We start from the raw sequence: 20,789 nt of genomic DNA, 5'->3' as shown, positions 1-20,789 counted from the left end.
ATGAGCCATGATTGTAATAAAATCAGATTACAAAGTTCAGCCCAGTCGGTAACCATATGTCACATGCTTGTACGCATATATGTGGGAAAAATATAGAAAGGCACTGTGCCGAATTGTGATTAACCAGTATCTGCAGTGATGAAATGGCAGGTTTTTACCTTCTTTTTGTTTATTTTGGATTTGTGTTTTCTGGATTTTCCACAGTGAATCTCTTTTATAATGGTGTTTTGTTTTGTTTTTTGAGACAGAGTCCCGCTCTGTCGCCCAGGCTGGAGTGCAATGGCATGATCTTGGCTCACTGCAACCTCTGCCTCCCAAGTTCAAGCAATTCTCCTGCCTCAGCCTCCAGAGCAGCTGGGATTACAGGTGTGCACCACCATGCCCAGCTAATTTTTGTATTTTTTTTTTTTTTTTAGTAGTAGAGATGGGGTTTCACCATGTTGGTCAGGCTGGTCTTGAACTCTGATCTGCCTGCCTTGGCTTCCTAAAGTTGCCTGGCCTATAATAGAGGATTTTTTTTTTTTTTTTTTTATGAGGCAGAGCAGGAAGTTCATTGGCTGTGGAGTTAGGAAACCTGTTTCTGGTTCCAGCTCTGTCTTGAACTTTTCTTTGTTACTTCTCTGTACCTCAGTTACTTGGGGGTACTTTGGCTCAGTAGAGAAAGAGCATAGAGTATTGTGACTAAGAAGGTAGACCACCTGGAGCCAGAATCCCTCCCTGGTTCAGATCTCCATTCTGCATCTTACTAGCTGTGTGGCCTCCATTTCTACATCTGTACAATGGGGAGAGTAATAGTTCCTACATCTCAGGATCATTGTGAGGCATAAATGCAGTCGTGGTCCAGGACCACAGTTTTGTACACCCTGAAGCCATAGTCAACTCTCTCTGGCTCCCCACAGCAACCTCACTTTACGCTCAAGGAGACAGGCTTAGAGAGATGAGGGGCTCACCTGTGGCTGCACCATCCCTCCACATCCCAGCCCTCCATCCCTTCAACAATCCCCCACCACCTCCCAGTCTGCCAGAGAGCAAGCTGTGTACCCATCATTTCCTCCTGGCACTAAAGGCGTATGCCCCACCGAGACTGAACACAACCTCGCAGGGAGAAACGCATTTGAACGGTGCTGGGCAGGCTTTTCTTAGCTCCTGGTATAGCTGGTGTTAGGAATTGACTTGAACAGGCGTCCGCAGAGTGTTCTCAGAGGCCGGAAGAATGATGCCAGTAACAGTGATTAGAAACTTGAGGCAGTGTAGGATTCTGACACATCAATGATAAGATGACTGAGGCAGCAAATGCAGGAGATGGTATGACCTGGACACCCACGTTTCAGACTCACAGTCTCCAAATATTCGCATAACCCCATGTTGAGTTCAGATTTTCAGGCTAGGAAAATACATTTTCCTGCTCTGAATTGTTCCAACCCTAACCAAAATGTCATCTCTGAAGAAGCTGGGGTTGCCTGTTTTACTTCTGTGGGAGCTTTGCTTTCAGGAAGCAATCAGTTCCTAGAGTAAGTAACTTTATGGAACTCAATTACTTGCAGACGTGCTGGGGGGGAAAAAAACAGCAATAATTAATGTGGTCAAACCCAAGCCAAATAATAAAATGAAAGCTTTGTTGTCTGTCAAGGCAGAAATCAATTTCATTACGGAGCAAAGAACCGGAGATTTAATTTTGAGAAAATTCTCCACCTTGAGAAAAGAGGTTGTCAAGAAGCTGCCAGAATGAATGTCCAACATGAGAAGATTTGCCCCCCAGAACCCAGACTACGAAGAACTGACAGTGATCTTTCAAAGTTCCATTTCCAAACCTTCCAAGTGTGGCCAAAGCCAGTGGGCTTTTGCTTCTTAAAATTCTTGGGCCCAGCTGGACACAGTGGCTCATGCCTGTAATCCTAGCACTTTGGGAGGCCAAGGCAGGAGGATTGCTTGAGCCTAGGAGTTCAAGACCAGCCTGGGCAACATAGTGAGATGCGGTCTCTATTAAAAAAAAAAAATTAATTAGCTGGGCATGGTGGCTCACACCTGTAATCCTAAGCTACTCAGGAGGCTGAGGCAGGAGGATCACTTATCCCCAGGAGTTACAGGTTACAGTGAGCTATGAATGTGCCACTACACTCCAACCTGGGCAACAAAGCAAGACCCCCCATCCCTTCCCACCACAGAAAAGCTCTCGGCCCCTGCCCCTTTTGGGGTGGTCAAGAGACAAGTGTTGCTATACCTGATGATACTTTCATGTCAATAAGACCCTGTCTCTTGGGACTTTGGAGGGGCTGGAAGAGAGGGGTACTCAGGAGGTCAGCAGACCCCAAAAAGGAGTTCAGGTGAAGCTCAGGAGTGTCCGTGTTAATGACGGAGTTGTGTCCAGCCAGCAGGGCTGATGGCCAAGCTGGACAGACTCCACAGGACCCTGTTCAGTTGCTGGCTCCCACTGTGTGAGAGATGGTGACTGCCTGGGGAACAGGCAGCAGAAGCGACCAGGATGGGAAAGAGCAGGAAATTCTGCCCCAGGGGGACAGCTGGAAAAGAGCAGCCCAGGTCTTCCTGTCTGAGGGACCTTCGCAGGGCAGAAGCAGTGGACTTGGCCTGCAGGAGCTAGAGCTCGGAGCTGGGCTGACCTCAGCAAGCTATAGTTAGTCACATTTCAGCTCAGGACACGGAAGAACTTAATGATGGGCAAAGCTGTCTGTTTGGAAGGGGTTGTCTTGGTGGGGAATGAGCTCTCTAATGGTGGTGGTAAGTAGCAAAGCTGGACAGTAAATATTGCGGATATTACAGAGGAGTTTCCATCATCAGATGGAGCTAGAATGATGGTTCTCAAACTTGAACATGCATCAGAATTTCTTAGAGGGCGGTTTAAAACAGATTTTGGTTGCAAAGAGACCCAGGGGGCCACAGGCTTAACAAGTAAGTCTCTGGGTACTGGTGGACATTCTAGGACACACTTGAATCAACTCTATTTTTTAAAACATCCACTCCTCTTCCAGCCCTGGGGCTCTGGGGTGTTTGTAATGAAGGCGAATCCTTTTGTTTAATATCCTTCCTTCCCATGTGGTGTGAGCCTCTCTTATGTGCCAAGCTTCAAAGGTTGTCTCTTCATCATGTAGATGGGGGAACCAAGGCCTGAGAAGGCAGAAGCCAGGACCCCAACACCCAGTTCTGAGCTCTTTACTTAGCTTTCAGTGGACTTCAGGGAACATTGTATACTATTTTCCTTTTCACAGATGAAGAAACTGAGACCTGGATTCCCAAGAACTATTGGGAGTTTTTCCACCAGGAACCACGGTCATTCATATGATTTGCAAAAGGTCTTTGGCACGGTTTCTGGGTGGTTCCCAGCCAACCAGATGCCTTTGAAATTGGGGAAGAAAAACCGCCCTTGGATTAGAGGCAGTGGCCTTTAAGCAGCAGATCTGTCTTAATTTGCAGTTTTAAAAGGCCCCTCTGGATTTTTTTTCTTCTTTTCAAATAAAGTTTATTGTGTATAATGAAGATATACACCATGATGTTATAGAATACATATAGATAGTAAGAAGGTTACTATAAGCTGGATGCAGTACCTCATGCCTATAATCCCAGCGCTTTGGGAGGCCACGGCAGGAGAATTGCTGGAGTCTGGGAGTTCAAGACTAGCCTAGACAGCATAGTGAGACCTCATTCCTATAAAAAGTTTTAAAAATTAGCCAGGCATGGTGGCACACCCCTGTTGTCCTAGCTACTTGGGTGGCTGAGGCAGGAGGATTGCATGAGCCCAGGCATTTGGGGTTACAAAGTGAGTTATGATTTCACCACTGCTCTCCAGCCTGGGCAACAGAGCAAAACAAAAAAGGTTCCCATAGTGAAGCAAATTAACATATCCCCGACCTTACATAGTTAACTTTTTGTGTGTGTATGTGACTAGAGCAGCTAACATCTACTCATCTAGCATGAATCCCATATGAAGTACAATTTGTTTATTACCTGTGGTCCTCCTGTTGTGCATCAGCTCCCTAGACTGGTTCATCCTGCATGTCTGCTCCTTTGTACCCTCTGACCTACATCTCCCCATCTCCTCCCCACCCTGCCCCAAGGACCCACTGTTTTTTTCTCTATCGCTACATATTTGTATTTGTTTTAGATTCCACATGTAAATGAGATAGATCATACAATATTTTTCTTTTTTTTTTTCTTTTTCCTTTTTTTTTTTTGAGATGGAGCTTCGCTCTTGTTGCCCAGGCTGGAGTGCAGTGGCGTGATCTTGGCTCACTGCCACCTCTGCCTCCTGGGTTCAAGCGATTCTCCAGCCTCAGCCTCCTGAGTATCTGGGATTACAGGCATCCACCACCATGCCTGGCTAATTTTTGTATTTTTAGCAGAGACAGGGTTTCACTGTGTTGGCCAGGCTGGTCTCCCAACTCCTGACCTCAGGTTATTCACCCACCTTGGCCTCCCAAAGTGCTGGGATTACAGATGTGAGCCACCACACCTGGCCATATACAGTATTTTTCTTTCTGTATCTGGCTTTTTTCACTGCCCCTAGTGTCCTCCAGGCCTATTCCTGTGTGGTGAATGACAAGATCTTTTTTAGGACTGAATAGTATTCTATCATACATACACCACAGTTTCTTTATCCATTCACCCTTGACAGACCTTCAGTTGTTTTCATATGCTGACTATTGTGAATGGCACTGTGGTGAACATGGAGTACAGATGTCTTTACAAGACGGTGATTTTATTTCCTTTGGGTATATGCCCAGAAAAGGGATCACTAGGTCATAATGTAGTTCTACTTCTAATTTCCTTACAAAGCTCCTTAGTGTTTTCCATAATGGCTGTACCAGTCTACATTCCCACCAACAGTGTATAAGAGTTTACTTTTTTCTGCATCCTAGCCAACATTCGTTATCTTTTGACTTTCTGATGATAGCCATTCTACTGGGTATGAAGTGATACATCATAGTGGTTTTAACTTGCATGTCCCTGATGATTGCTGATGTTGAACACCTTTTCATATACCTGTCAGCCATTTTTTAATGTCTTCTTTGGAGAAATGTCTGTTCAGGTCTTTTGCCCATTTTGTAATCAGGTTATTTGTTTTTCCACTATGGAGTTGTGTGAATCCTTTATAAATTTTGGATGTTAACCCTTTATCAGATATATGGTTTACAAATATTTTTTCCCAATCTGTAGGCTGCCGTTTCATCTTATTGTTTCTTTTACTGTGCAGGAGCTTGGATGTAGTCCCATTTATTTATTTTTAGCTTTTGATAGGATATCCCAAAAAATCATTGCCAAGGCCAGTGTCCAGGAACTTTTCCCCTAAGCTCTAAGAGTTTTATAGTTTCTGTTTTTGTATTTAGGTCTTTTATCCATTTTGAGTTGATTTTTGTATATAATAGAAGATATAGGCTTATTGTTTTGCATATGGAAATCTATTTTATTAGCACCATTTATTGAAGAGATTATCTTTTATCTTGGTACCCTCATCAAAAATTAGTTGACCCATATGTGTTTGGATTTGTTTCTGGGATCTCTATTTTGTTCCACTGGTCTATGTGTCTGTTTTTATGCCAGTACCATACTGTTTTGATTACTATAGCTTTGTAATATAATTTCAAATCAGGAAGTGTGATGCCTCCAACTTTTTCTTCTTCAGCATTGGTTTGGTTACTCAGGGTCTTTTGTGGTTCCACATGAATTTTAGGATTGTTTTCTTCTTTTGCTGTGAAGAATGACATTGGGGTTTTGATAAGGATTGTTGAGTTTCTTATCTTTACTTTTTTTCTTAAATAAAACTGTAAGTTGGATCAGGTGCTTTGTGGATAGTGAGTCCCCTTGCTGTGCTGGTGAACACCCTTGGTCAGTTGGTGAGGGGGCCCCCACCAGGGGGCCAGGAAGACTGGTGAGGGTGAGCACCATGCTTTAGCAAGAGCCAGGGTCCATGGGGTGGCTCCGGATGAGAAATGAGGAGCGGGGGGCATTGCTGCTTCCTTCCCCGCCCTGCATGCCCCCTCCCCCTGCCTCATCCCCTACCCCAGTACCCCATTACTGCAGATTCAGTCTGCTGGTCTTGCCAGAGAATCCTCCACAATAGAGGCATGGGGCAGGGGGCTTTATTGTAGAAAGAGAGTAAACCTCTGCCCTTCTCTGAGCCTCAATGTCATCTGTAAAATGATGGCAGGGAACCAAATGATCTCAGAGTATCTGGTTGGTGTCTTGTCTCCCTCAGAAATGTTGCATACAGAGCAATGCACACAGTAGACACTTAATAAATGCTGCTGACCATCTATGACCAGTTTCCTGTTTAGTTCCTTTTCTGTTTTGTTTTTTGAGAAAGGATCTCACTTTGTCACTCAGGCTGGACTGAGTGACAAAAGGCATCCAGCGGGATGCCCCCCACCAAGTGTCATTGCCTTCCCACTTACAAACCCCTGGTAATGGGAGGCTCACTCCCTCAGCCTGAGCCCTCATTCAAAAACCTCTTGTCTGATAAGGTGTTGGTTTTCTCCTGAGAAAATTGACCAAAATGGGTTCATTTTGACATACCTACTGCTTTGTGTGCTAAAGCGAGCCGTATGTCTCTACATGTTCGCCAGGAGAGGCATCTGCCAGGCCTCCCGCCCAGAGATGGCTTTTTGTCATGATTTACTGAAGGCCTTCACCCTGGGCCGCCAACTTAGAGCTTGAGAAATGCCTGGGCGTCTCGGGAAGGCTAATCGCTGCTGATGCGTGTATTGAAAGTCTAATTATTTGGTTGTAAATCACGTCATTTCGCTCAGCAGCATTTACATCGAGACGTTTGTTCACAGTAACTTGGCGTGTGTGTCTTTGGCTTGTCACTGTGAAGGCTGCTTTGGAAGCTGTGGGCGGGATGCAGGTGTTGGCCGCATGGGCCTCCTAAGCTCCTGTATCCCAGCTCCCTTGACTCTTAGCACATCTCAGCTAGAAGGAGCCTCCATGCCCCCTGCCGCACGCCTCACACAGTTGGAGAACCCAGTCACACAGTGAGATGCACTCACGTCCTGGTCCCCTGGCTCAGGAAGCCCTGATAGCCTTGCACGGTGACTGGGCAGGTTGCTTCTCCTTCAGGCCCTTGTTCTTCTCATCTGTGCAGTGGGTATCTTGCATACAATGCCAGCCCTCACAGCTTCCTTGGGAGGCCACACATTAGTCCAGTCATGGACCAAGGGAGCATTTAAGGTCTTCTCAGCCATGCCAGAGGCAGGCCAGGCCCTGTGTGAGTGGGATCTGCCTGGGCTCTGCCTGGGCTCTGGGTAATTGGACCACAGATGTGGACTGTTGAAATACTTGCTGCTGTGAAGCCACATCTCTCACAGTGTTGGGGCAGTGTCTGAAGGGAGGTACCCCAGGTCCAGGCTACAGCTCTCCATGCATTTGGGATTCTTGGCTTTCCACTAAAATAGCAGGGGCCTCTCTTTGCTGAATGCTGTACTGAAACAGTGGCCTATTTTTCTTCAGAGAGATTTCCACCCCCTTTGTCTACCACACATTGAGGGAGAATGGGGTCATGTGTCTGCCTGGCAGGCAGGCACCCACTCCAGCTCTGTGAAGATTCAATGGACTTGTGTTCAGTCTCACTTCTCGCCTCAGTGGCTGCATACTCCCAGGTCAGTCATTTGAGCCCTCTGACTCTGTTTCCCCACCAGCAATCTGTAGGCCCATCTCTTGATGTTGCTGTGAGGAGGTACATAGAGCACTTGGCAGCACGTCCCCAGGCGGTAAGATGGGTAATGTCATGCTTCTCGAATCTTCCAGCACTGTGTTGCTGGAGTGGCTGTATCCTGCTCATGGGGGTGAGGAGGAGAATTTCTTTAGCGGCATAGACCTAGCAAAATGTCACACTCCCCTGGAGGTCAAAGAGGCGGCAGGAGGAGAGCAAAAGCTGTGTCATAAAGGCATTGCTTTCAAGAGGCAGAATCTCCATCCTCGGGTGGGGTTATGGCAGGAACTACCTATTTTGCAGGCTTGGTAGGTGACCACGGAGGTAGCTTGCTACAGTCACCCTCCAGGCTGGTTCTCTCACCCACATCACAGCAGGTTAGCATTAGAGCTGGGCCTGACTCCCTTCAATATGGCACAAACTTCCCTGTTTGCTTCTACCCCGTCGGAAGCAAGTACATGTCTGTGGGGGTGGAAGGGCCCTCCCCGATGCCAGGCACGGAGGCGGCGCTCCCAGGGCTCAGAGTGTGAGCACTTGCCGCCCTGCTCACCAAGGCCAGGGGACCTGCGACACCTCCCTCCCCTGGGAATTATCTGGCAGCTGATGGTTGAGTACACTTTAAATGCACAAGCTCATTCTGTCTCTCCTTCCACCGATCTGGCCCAGGAATCTTTGCACAGTGTAACATTTAAATGTTTAAAATGGCCCAACAGCATGGTGCCACATTCTTTGGGATAATAGAAAATAAAGTCATAAGAAAGAGTGGGGGGTAAAAAATACCAAAATGGCCCAACAAGAAGAAAAGATGCAGCCACTTAGAGCCCGAGTAGGGAGGGGCAGGGCCAGCGCTCAAGAAGACCACAATTTTGCAAGGGAACTTGTCTCACATTCATGTTTTATTTAGGCCTGGGCAGGGGGCACTGGGCGGCTGAGTGGCCTCAGGAATAAGTCCTTTCCAAATCCTAAGGGAAAAGGGCTCTGGTGCATTCTTCCCTGTGGCCTCCCTGGGGGAGACTCTGATATGAAAAGCACGTGCCTGTGTACTCACCTCACAGGGATGACCCTCCGGAAGCTCCCTAGTCCTTCCCATTTTGCCATTTCTCACTGGCTCATCCTGGAACTGTTGTTGGCTGGAAAAAGCATCCACTGTGTCCAGCCTCACAGTGTGCAGCTTCTCCCTTTGCTGGGCCGCAGTCAGTGACAAGGTCGACCAGCCACCAGCCTGCCCTGAGGAGCTTATGTCTGGAGGGGAGGACCCATAGGGCCTCACTGCCCCGGCTCTGGGCAGACCCGGATGGCTGGATGGATGGGTGAGTGACAGGCACAGTGCCTCGGCTGTGTGCCAGGCATGTGTGTGTGCCCAGAGGCCAGAGGGGGCTATGGCTCAGCCGGCTGAGAAACATCACAATGGGCTTGCAGGATTCTCAGCCTCCACTTCTCACCAAGCTGCGGGGAAGCCAGATCTTGGGGCAGAAAGAGACCAGCGGGTGGCTGAGCAGAGGAAGATGAGGCTGTGGTGGGAGCCTCTGGGCCCTGAATGCCAGGCTTTGGAGTTCAGCAAACATAGGTTCAAATCCTAGCCCTACCATGTCCCATGAGATACAACCTTCCTGAGCCTCAGTTTCCCCATCTGTAAATAGTGATCATTCTAACAACTTAGCAGCTTTGCTCTGCAGTTTAAATGAGATAATATGTGGCAACAGCTCAGCTCAGAGCCCAGTACACAGTAGGGGCTCTTGAAGTACTGGATGTCATTATATCCGTTTTGGCCATGGGGAGCCTTGGATGGTTTCGACCTGAGGGCTAATGTTCTGAGGACATCTGGGTCAGGACAGCAGCTCCCTGCACACCTTTCAAGCTAAGGTAAACCAAAAATCCCCTCTGTGTCTGGAGTCCTGTAACTGGGTCCCATGCGTTAGTCCCAAAAGCCAATTTCCATCCTTCTCCCGCATAAATATTATATGCAAGTATTTTTAAGTCATTTCATCATGAAAAGCAGCGGTTTAACATAACTATTACCCAGGATTCTTCATGAAATATGCATCAAGCAATTAGGTCTAAAAGCGAGAGGTGAGGCCTCGTACCCTGCTCAGCGGCCGGCAGCTGCAGGCTGAGTAATGTTTTATTAAAGCCTGTGATTGCGCTGCGAGGTGGGGCCTGTTATTAGCCCTACGTGCCCGGCACGTTTGATAATCCTGATGATGAGGAGGTGCTTTTTGTGATGATAATGAGCCATCTGAACGCCTGTGACAGCTCCAGCACCCCGGCCTCTGCCAGCCTTACAAAACTCATTAGACAGGTCACCCACCAGAAACACCTCTCATTGTGACTTTGCCCTCACAAGATGTCCGATCAAAGGAGACGGGGCTGATGCAGGAGCTTGGCAGGCACAGCAGCCTGTTGAAGCTCCCCGGGGGCAGTGTCCTCCCTGAACCACGATGGTGCTGAAGTGCGGAAGCCCACGCTGCCTTGAAGAAAGGTGGGAGGAGGTGTGGCCCGGAGCCCGGCTTACCTGGCTCAGGATGCAGGGCTGGGGCTTTGGGCTCACCTGCAGCCTGCCTTGCTGTGCACCTTGGGCCAGGGTAGTATACTGTCTGGCCTCAGTTTCCTCCACAGTACCCCAGGGGAGTGAGAGGTGACCCCTAGACTGTTTGCAGCTCAGAATACATGCTGTCTGGAGCAGCCACACATCCCTGGGCATACTCCTTGCCTGATGGACCCCTCTGTTCTCCATAGAAATGCTCATGCTTCCTTTGCTCATGCTCGCCTCTCCTTTTGTGTGAAGATGGGAGTCACTGAAGCCACTCCTGGCAGCTGCTTTTAAATCTTCAACTGTTAGGTGACATCTCCCTCATGGGGACCTTAACCAATGAGAATGTATGGTCACAGCATGTCTCCTGGCTGTGTGTGGACAAGGCGTCACCTGACCCTTGCATTGGTCGAGGATTTGCAGATAGTCTCGGGACCTCAGACCCCTGGGGGGCGGTCCTGGGGGCTCCACCAATCAGAACATGTCATTCCCAATCCTCGGTACAGCCCCTTGTGTGGGTGCCACACATTGTCTTTTACTCCCAGCCCCTCTGCTGTCTCTGACCTGCTGTCAGCCCTGCACCATGGGTGCTGTGGAGGCGGAAGATCAGTGTGGAGGGGATGTTTGCTCAGGGTCTGACGCCTCTCACCCACCCCCCTGCCTGGCTTCACATGGAGCACTGAGGGTTACATGAGGCCCTCTCTTAGGTCTGGGGAGTGCTGAGGTCAGGAGCACTGACTCTGGGCATCGGCTGCTGATGATCACTGTGTGATCTTGGGCCGGACACCTCCCCTGTCTGCTCCTCGGTGCTTAAGGACATAGAGCCTGGCCTATAGGAAGCATTGTCCCTGAAGGCAATCCTGGCCGATACCCCAGTGAAAGCAGGACTGGGGATGAGGGCAGCGGTGGAGGGAATGTGTAAGGCTGCTTGCAGACCCCTTCCTGCAGGAACCCCTCAGCAGGTAGGCAGCAGATGATGTTTTACACATGTGGAATCCAGGACCTAGGGCTGGAAGCACCCCCCGGGGTCATCTAGTCAGCCTCCCTGTGGATGCAGCAGGAGAAGGGACAGAGCCCAGCAAGGCACAAGGACAGCCTGAGGGCTAGGGAACCCACGGGGTGCAGTGCTTGAGCCCGGGAGGGTCAGCATGTGAGCGTGCCTTTCTCCCTCTGCCTGAGAATGGTCAGGCCTCAGACTGGGGGTTCATGGAGCCCAAGTGCTGGTCCCAGCTCCGCCTTGGTCTCTGAGCTTCATGACCAGCCTGCCCCATTGGTACAGCCTGGCTCAAGGTGGTAAACTTGTGGGTGCTTACACAGGCGAAATAGGAGTGTGTTGCGGGGGATAAACAGCAGGCTCAGACAGGCAGGAGGGACTTCCAGGGGACGTCTAGACTCTTCTCAGCCTGGCAGCTGCCCCAACTCACTATCTGTCAGCAGCCAAGGTACAGAGGACATTGTACCTTGGCCATTCTAAGCCCCTATCCTGTGAACAGAGGAGCTTAGCGTCTGTTTCAGACTCTGTCAGAGCCATTGCCGCCATCACTGTCCACATCCCTTGCCCGATGCTGTAGAACAAATTAGTGTGAAATGTCACTTTCATCCATGTGAGTTACTCCCCTAACTTTGAAAATGAAACTGGCTCACTCCCCTACAGCTTCATACCTGCACACTGGCAGACTCAGTTCCCGCCAGCGGCCGTGACCGTCTGCCTGACACCTCCTCCACTCTGTCCCCCAGGCATAGATCTGTGAGAATTACAAAGCCTGCTGGTCCAGCACTCCAAAAACATAAGGCCACTCAGTGCATGCACGTAGAGGGGAATGATGTGCCCAGGGTCACACCCTCCTCCTTGCTGAGTGTCCCTGGCACCTGCAGCCCCTTCTTACCAGCCCTGCTCTCTCGCCCGCCCACACCCGTTCTCCAGGCGAAGCTGGGCATGTGGCTCTGAGAGCTCAGCTTTTTAACTCTTCTGCTGTTTTCTCAGCCACACAGTTTCAGTGCGTTATTTAAGCAATCACAGCCCTTTCCAAGCTGGCACAGATCTGTGGTCTCTTCGGCGTGGCAGGTAGGTGAGTCTTCACTGGAATGGAGTTTTACATTCTTCTTGTCATATACACGCCGTTTCCTTTCTGCAGCCTAAGCAAGTGCGCCGCCTGCTTCTCAGACGTGTCTAGGCAATTCTCCAGTGAAATGACCCTTTACTGAGGAGCAGAACTTGCCACAGGCTCTGTAATTAGAACATTGCCAGCCTTAAAAAAATCTTGATTTAAATTTCAGTTCTTTACAGGAATTATTCTCTCTTGAAATGTAATTGCTCTCCCAACGATTTCCGTTAAGCTGAGGGTGGCATCTCTAAATACATTATTATAAGCAGACATATTGCTTAGTGCTCACACTTCATTAAGCATTTGTTCTGTCCATTTGAAAATGGTCCTGGAGCCCAAATTAAGATGTCAATAGAGCGGGCACTCGGAAGCTTGGGAAGCCCAGTCCTGACTGAAAGAGATGTGTTCAAGCCCTGAGAGCCCCTGGGGGAGCGACAGTGGCGGGGGCAGAGCTGGAGTAGAAAGGCTACAAACCTTCAAGTCTGCTTGGAGCTCAGGTTGGGGGAGTCTTCTGGAGGCCATGGAGATGGGGGCAGGTGATTTGTCAGAAGCTCCAGCTGTCTACCTAAGGGACAGACACCCGATAAAGTGGACTGTGCTTTGGAAAATCTAAAGCATCCACAGGTGTGGTGGCAGAATCATAGTGGAATCATAAAAGGTGTGGAACTGAGTGGGCAGGAAGACGGCAGCCTGGACCAAGGCAGGCTGGTGGAGGGGTGAGGGGTCCAGTGTGGCTGCAGCCCCAGCGAGAGCTGGGAGAGGTCTTCTGGGGCCAGGCAAATGCTGGTGGGAGGACCGTGGCCTTGGCTCTGTGTGAGCAGATGCAGGTGGACTCCAAGGGCTGTGAGCACACAGGCTCTGCTCTGATCTCTGAGGAACCCACCCACTGCTTTTCCTTGAGCAGACTTCAGGAGGCTCCTCCCAGGCAAGTCTGAAGCCAAGCATGGTGGACATAGACTGGGCCCTGCTCCGTGGCATGCTCAGAGGAGCTGGGATGGTGGCTAAGTACCTGCAGTTCAGGAAGGCATACGTGTCCTCAGTGCCACCAGATGAAGGAAGGAGCTCTGCCTGTGGGAGCCTGGAAGACCACCCAGCAGAGACAACACAGGCTGGACCTTGGGAGAGACAGGGTTTATGAAGAAGGGGAGGATGCAGAGGGCAGGTAGTACAGATTTTCTGCCCACTTTGCATTGGCTAAGCCGAGTCACATGGCTAACTGCCTGCACGGGAGGCTGGGAAATGTAGTCCCTGGCTGGGTGGCCCCTTCCCAGTGACAGTTTTCTACTACTGAAAGGGAAGGACAGATCACTTGCCATCCCTGCCACACAGTTTCCTCCTCTGGAAACTGGGGGTAATGACCCCTGCCCTACCCACTTGTCATGGCATTGGGGATTTGAACACACTTTGCACCTGTCAGGCAAGGCTTAAACAGGGATATGCACTAGTAGTAGAAAGAGGGACTAAGTTTTGTTTTGTTTTTCTGAAGAAGCCCCCAGAATCATTCAGTGTTGGAATGCTCTCCTGTAGCCATGGCAGCTGCTGCTGGTTCCAGGTCAGATGCCGGAATTGGGGGTGCACTTGGGTGCAGCTGCATTTCATCTGGTCCTGGGCCTTGGCCCTGGCATGGAGAGGTGCAACTCCCAGCCACTTGATGGCTGGGATCCCTTCTGTCCCAGACAGTTGAGGAGTCCCTTGGCCTCAGCCTGAGTGTCAGAGGGGTAGTTCTGATAACCTCTGTGTTTTGTTCACAGGAGCAACCAGGGTTTTATGCACATGAAACTGGCCAAAACCAAAGAGAAATACATTCTGGGTCAAAACAGCCCTCCATTCGACAGTGTCCCGGAAGTCATCCACTACTACACCACCAGAAAGCTACCCATCAAAGGGGCCGAGCACTTGTCCCTCCTCTACCCCGTGGCTGTGAGGACCCTGTGAGCAGACCAGACCTGCCCTGCTCTGTGACAGAGCCTGAGACTTGGAGGTGCCGGAGGCCCCCACCAGCCCGCCCGGCCACTGTTGCTGGCTGTGTCATTTGTGTTGTGTGTGGTGCTAGCACACCGCTGCATGTCTCTAGAGTGCTGTTGCCACTTCTGGGGGCTGGAGAAGGCCTGGATAAAGACAGAGGCGGCCAACACACCACCCCAGCCCCCACCCCCACCCTCTCCTTGAGTTTCTGTGAATTAAAATATTTGCAAATCCAAAGAGATGCCTTCCAGGATGAACAAAGGCAGACCAGCTCCGAGGGGTGGGGGTAGGGTGGGGCGGGAGCTCCCTGGCTGACATCTCTTTGTTCTCCAGCTATCTCGAATTCACACCTGTGTACGGGGCAAAGTTTTCCCACAGGGGCCCCCAACGGATGCTGGGAGCCAAATGCTGGTGCTTTGAGAGCCCCGGAGGCCCTGGCGTTCCGCCCCCGCTGGTGTGTATGTGTGTGTCTGAGTGTGCGTGTGAGTACAGATGTGAGAATGTGGTCACACACAGATGGGTAAGCCCGCTGATCTACTTGTAGTCACTCAGTGTAATCATTAGGCGATCTTCAAGGAATCATTGTGCAGTCAAAAAGAGGATTCAATTATTTATGAATAGGGTATGTAAATAAAATAGTCATTTAATATATAGCCTTATCCTTTTTTGATATACTGCAGAGGGTCTCTGAGGGGTCAGTGCTTGTCTACTGGTTTCACTCCCAGAGCAAGGTGTGTCTCCTCTGGGCTTAGTGCTGTGGCAGGCCCCAGGGAGGGGAGGGAGGCCGAGGCCTCAGCTCCAGCCCTCAGCAGCTCTGGACACCAGAGCCATCTGCTCTGGCAACTGGGCTGAGGCAGTCGGTAGCACTCTGGGAGTCAACCCAGAGCTCAGAGTTCAGGCTTCAGCAGTGGACACAGTCAGGAGCCTCCAGTGTTGATCAAACAACCGGTCTTTCCCTCCTGCAGTGGGATGTCTGTGTTGACACCCCCCAACCCCCGGACACAGCACCCAGCTGGCTACAAAGGGCTCTGTCCCCACTATCTGTCAGCACCACCTGGGAGGTATTTAACGTGTAGGGAAAGGGAGACAGAGAAGGAACGTCATCTGCCCAAAGCCACACAGCTCACTAGCAGCAGAGTGGTTCTATAGCCAGTGCTCTTTCATTGGTTCTGCATGGCCTTGCTGTCACTCTGCCCCTGGAGGAGGCAGAATCCTGACCCCCCAGGGACATTGAGCCCTCAGTGGTCCACACTGCTTCCACACACAAGAACACCCACAAACACACACACACCCTCTCTTGCTGGCCGCAGCAGGGTCCTCCCACACAGGCCAGGCAGCCCTGATGAGGCTACGAGCTTCTCAGCTCTCCTGCTTTTTCCACCCAGCCAGCAGCATGAAGGTGTGGCTGCCCTCTCCTGAAGGAGATACCACGGTTCCAGAGCCTTCGCCAGGCACCAGCTGGTCTGAACGAACTGGAAGTTTGATGACTGTCATCCCTGGCCCACCTGGGCAGAGCACAAGGGGCTGAGTTGGAACGTCATCAGCAGGTTCAGACATCAGCGCTGCTCATGTCTTTAGAGACTGTTTGGAGGTGATTCCAGCTCACTGTTGAGCTGCAAAGACACAGGAGGACTCGCCAAGGCCGCGTGTTGAGCTGGGACAGAGCCCTGCCCCTTTAGGTAGCTGCACAGACTTCAGCAGTTTGTGCAAAGCCCTGCCCTTGGCGACCCGTCTTTAGTGACCAGCCGCCTCTTGGGTCGTCCTCCCAGGCCCTGTCTGGCAGTCCATGTGGCCCAGCCCTCATGGAGACCATGCTGGCTGTGGCCCGGGTCTAGTCTCTTAAAGAAGTCAATCCTTTCCTTGCCTGTTTGGCGTTTCCTAAAGTATCCCTCAATGAGGGAGGAAGGCGGGGATGCCCTGGAAGGATTCATGCTTTCCTTTTGGGGAGTGGGAGGGTAGGTGGGAAATGACAAGATGAGTGAGGAGTTGGCACTTGTCCAAACAGAGGAGCCTGGACCCCAAGGCTTATCCTCAGAGGAGGTCCATGAGAGGCTGAGGAAGTGGGGGGACAACCCTCCGGCGGGGGAGGAGGGTGAGACTTCTCACCCTGGCAAGTTCAGGTCCGGCCACTTCCTGAGGCTGCTGGGTGGGGCTGCACCTCATGGTCCCTCTCTGTGGACAGTCTTCCCAGGCAGATCGCTTCTCAGGAAAGGCTCTGGGAGGGTCTCGGTGGAAGCTGGCAGCTGTGCCATCTGGCCCTGACGTGGCCTCTTAGGGTATTCCTGGGACCCTCCCTCTGTCCCCGGCCTTCATCTTCCTTAAGTTTCCCTGGGAGGCCCAACCTTCTGAGCCCCTCAGGGACAGAGGCCAGCAGAGGAGCCAGCTTACAGGATGGGAGCTGCTGAAAAGAATTTTTTTCCCTTAATTTTATGAACCTCTCCCTCTTCTTCCTCTAATTGTGACCGTTTCCTCTGTCAGCCTGTATTCATGTTTTCTTGGACATCTAACAATTGAAACAGCTTTTCCCTTTCAGAAACACTTGCATTCAGGTTACTGGCGTTGGTTTGGTTTTTGTTTTGGGTTTTTTTTTTTTTTTCATCTGCTGCCAATTAATGGGGGAAAAAATTGAGCTGGATTTCTTTGAGAGAAAAGAAAAGCTCCTGCCACACAGCGTCGCGCCCTCGGCATTTTGTCTGAGAACCTCCAGCACTAGTGGCTGTTTCTGTATCTCCCTTCTTTGCTGGCTTTATTATTGACCATAATGCCTGACCACTTGAGTAGCTCTGTCCTTGAGCGCTGAGGAGTCAAGGGCCCTTCTGGCAGTCCCCCAAACAGGATGGCGCCCGCAGAAAGAAAGGAGGCTTTGTAGGGGAAGAGGGCCCCACTGCCTGCCAGTCCCGTCCTGAAGTCAGAAGAATGGCCCAGGCTGACACGCTCTCCTTGAGAGAGGCTCACAGCGCAGCCCTTCGCAGGAAAGGGGTGCAAAGGCTCCAAGCCTTCAGGAGGCAGGCCCTGTCCTCACAGGGCGGCTGCGGGCCAGGGCGCCTCTGTGGCCTGAGTGTGAGCAGGAGGGAAACCTGAAGGAGCTTCCTACAAGGCGTCCAGTCCACAGGGTGGAGCCCACGGGCTCGCTCTGCGTATTTCCAGAACGAGCGGCCCCCTTTGTAAGATTTTGAACATGAAGTTCCAGTAGCTCCCCAGACGCTCTCTCAGAAGTGGTGATGTCATTGACCAAGGGCCTGGCAAGGACCAGCGGCCAGGGTCACCATTTGCTCTTGCAGCCCTCGGGTCAGTGCAGGTAGAAGCCCTGCCAGCAGAGTAGGCTGGCATTTGGTGTTGGCCCACAGACACCTGTGAAGAGTCCTGGCTGAATCAGGCAGCTGTCCAGCCAACTGTCTCTCCACCCTTTCGGAATTGGTGATGAGCGAAGACCAAATTCGGCAAGCTGTCCGGAGGGAGTGCAGGGCCCACAGTCTTAGTTGTGGGCGCACCTCCCAGAACCCCACAGGGACCTGTTCACAGGCGCCCTCAGGACACAGGTGCCCCTCAGCCCTTCCACCTCCCTCCTTAGGGCTGTTTGCGTCCCTGCCAGGAGGCTCAAACCAGCCACCTACTTCTGAAGTCTCTTGTAACATTCCAATTCTATGTGACACACTGTATAATGATGAATATTTAATGTGAAGCTCTGAATATACTACAAGTATCTTGTTTACCATTGGTCTTTTTTTTTTTTTTTCTTTGAGATAGGGTCTTGCTATGTTTCCCAGGCTGGGATGCAGTGGCACAATCTCCACTCACTGCAACTTTTGCCTTCCAGGCTCTAGTGATCCTCCTACCTCAACCTCCCACATAGCTGAGACTACAGGCATGCACCACCACGCCCAGCTAATTTTTCCATTTTTCTTAGAGGTGGGGTTGTGCCATGTTGACCAGCCTACTGGTCTCAAACTCCTGGGCTTAAGGGATCCTCCCACCTTGGCCTCCCAAAGTGCTGAGATTACAGGCGGGTGCCCGGCCACACAATGTCTCATTTAAATGCACCTCCTTAGGCATGCATGATTTTTGTTTGTTTGTTTGTTTTTTAATGCAGCCATGTGCCCCAGGAATCTAGCTGAGCTCTTGCCGTCAGCTTCCAAAGGTGGATTGTTAAAGGTAAAAGCAACCTTTCTGCTTCCTAATTATGAGGAAGAAAGAGGCCTAATGAGCTCAATGGAAATAAATGAATTTGTTCAGCAGACATTCCTTGAGTACCTACTGGTCCTCAGGTCTGGTGGATACAGGGGTGAATGGGACTCAGCCCCTGCCCTCAAGAAGTTTCCAGTATGTAAAAACAGCCCAAGGAGCTGTAGGATCCCAGATGAGAGAGAATTGAATCTGTCTGCAGCAGTCAGGGAAAAGTTGGGCCTTGGGGGATGGTAGGAGTTCAGCAGGGAGCCTGGCGGGGTGGACGGTCTGTGCAGAGGTAACAGGGTGGTAGAATCATCAGGGTGAGTCCATCAGAGCCTGATGTGGTGCAGCCTGCCTTGAGGGGAGGTGGCCAGACTCCTGGGACTCCAGAGGTCTCATCCCACAGAGGCAAATGAACAGGGCAGGGCAGGGAGGATCTCCCCAAAGACGGGGAGATGCTGGCCACCTGTTTCCTAGAGGAGCTGAATTCTTAAGGAGAGAAGGGCAGGACATGAGTCTTGGCACAAAATCTGCCAGTTTGCCTGCCACCATCGCCATGATGCCACCATGATGACAGCATTAGGCAGCCCAGGTCCACCAGGAAGGTCTGCGCCCAAGACCCTCCTCACCTACACCTGAGGGGGCACAGCTTTCCCCAGCATGTTGGGGACCTGCTCTGCAGTGATTCCCCACCCCACCCCCACGTCCCCACAGGAACTTACCTGCCACTCTCCTCCCTCCTTTCCTTCTCCTTTTCAAGAATGTGACTGTCTGTCTCCCCTGCTGCCCCCCTTCCTCCCCAACTCCCCAGGACTCTTGGGCTTTGGTTCACCTCTTCTCCCTCTCTCCCCCACCTCCCCGACACATCCCAGTGTCCCCTAATCCACACCTCTGACTGTCAGACTCCCTCAGAGCATTAACACCAACACCCCCATGTCCCAACATACGCACACACACACACGCCTGGGGAACGCCTGTGCTTGGGGAAGGCAAAGCCCTGGCACATGGTCCTGGTGACAGAAAACATTCATGAGCTTGGTCAGGACCAAGTGGTCACAGGCAATGCCAGTGCTCGGCCACCAGGAATTTCCTGAAGGGAGGGAGGAAAGGTCACCTCTAGACTGTGTTATGCGTGGTGGTGGGGGGTGGTGGTGGTGGGTATTTCTCTTTCAGTTCAATTTAAAACACGTTGAGCATGAAACAGATGGGACAAGCTGGTGACCAGGAGCAGGAGACTGAGCACAGGAAACCCCTTCCTCATCAGAGCCCACAGGAAGCGGTGGGCCGTCAGATGCCTTCATCCCTGCACAGAGAGCCAGCAGGGCAGGCCAGAAATGGAGGCCCAGACAGGGACAGAGGCACACTCAAGGCCACACAGCAAGTCCCTCTCCACATGCCTTGGGGTGCTTGAGGGCGACCAGCTCCAAGGGTCACCTTGGCCAGTGCAGCTCCGGGAAGACTAGGGTAGGGCCGGAGGATTCTTCTCAGACAGATTTAATGAGCCATTTCTTTGCTCATTGACTCCCCGGGTGGGAGCATCCCAGGCCTGTAGTGACTGGTGTCATCTCTGGCTTGGGAGACAGTTTCCAAAGCCTGATCATACCAGGATGGCAGGAAGTCACCAGTGTGGCTCTAGTGTCCTCGTGTGGTTTTCTTTAGTATTGCAGCCAGTCCCAGGGAGCAGGAATGCCGCCTCCAAGTCATCGTGTCGGTTACAGAAGGAGAAACTGAGGCCCAGAGAAGGAAGAGGCAGGCATGTAAACAGATAAATGGCAGGCAGTGCAGAGTGATGAATGATGGGTGCTCCAGCAGAAGGGACAGTAGAAGTGGCATCTGAGCCGGGCCTCACCTACAGGAAGCAGGGGCATCCTAGGCAGAGGAAACAACTTCAGCAAGAGCTGGGAGGCTCCCTCTGACTCCCGATCCAGGCTTTTCCCACTGCAGTCTACTCTAAAGCCGCGTCCATTCATGCCCACTGGGAAGGGAGGTCAGGCCAAATCAGAGAGGCTCAGTACAGAACAATTTTATGCAATATTATTTCAAAGTTACTGACTTCCAGTTATAAAATTAACATGTACTTTGTGGCCCGGCCCAGTGGTTCACATATGTAATCCCAGCACTTTGGGAGGCCAAGGCAGGCGGATCACTTGAGGTCAGGAGTTCAAGACCAGCCTGGCCAACATGGCAAAACGCCGTCTCTACTAAAAATACAAAAATTAGCCAGCCATGGTGGCTGGTGTCCATAATCCCAGCTACTCAGGAGGCTGAGGCCAGAGAATCGCTTGACCCCAGGAGGCAGAGGTTGCAGTGAGCCAAGAATGCACCACTGCACTCCAGCCTGGGCAACAGAGCAAGACTCCAT

At 51.3% G+C, this 20,789-nt stretch overlaps 1 protein-coding gene across 1 annotated transcript in view; it reads left to right on the top strand.

The window, feature by feature from the left end:
- SHB (Src homology 2 domain containing adaptor protein B) overlaps nucleotides 1–14,911 on the top strand; it is a gene marked incomplete at its 5' end in the record, with an annotated part of 145,342 nt that extends 130,431 nt beyond the window's left edge. The window contains one exon of the mRNA XM_011939522.1: nucleotides 14,047–14,911. Within this exon, the coding sequence (XP_011794912.1) occupies nucleotides 14,047–14,230 (184 nt within the window). The remainder of the gene's footprint in view (nucleotides 1–14,046) is intronic.
- Between the last annotated feature and the right edge of the window lie 5,878 nt (nucleotides 14,912–20,789).

This window comes from Colobus angolensis, unplaced genomic scaffold, assembly GCF_000951035.1.
Source record: "Colobus angolensis palliatus isolate OR3802 unplaced genomic scaffold, Cang.pa_1.0 Scaffold181, whole genome shotgun sequence".
NCBI lineage: Eukaryota > Metazoa > Chordata > Mammalia > Primates > Cercopithecidae > Colobus > Colobus angolensis.
Note: the sequence above shows the minus strand (reverse complement) of the source record. Positions and strands in the feature narration are given on the sequence as shown.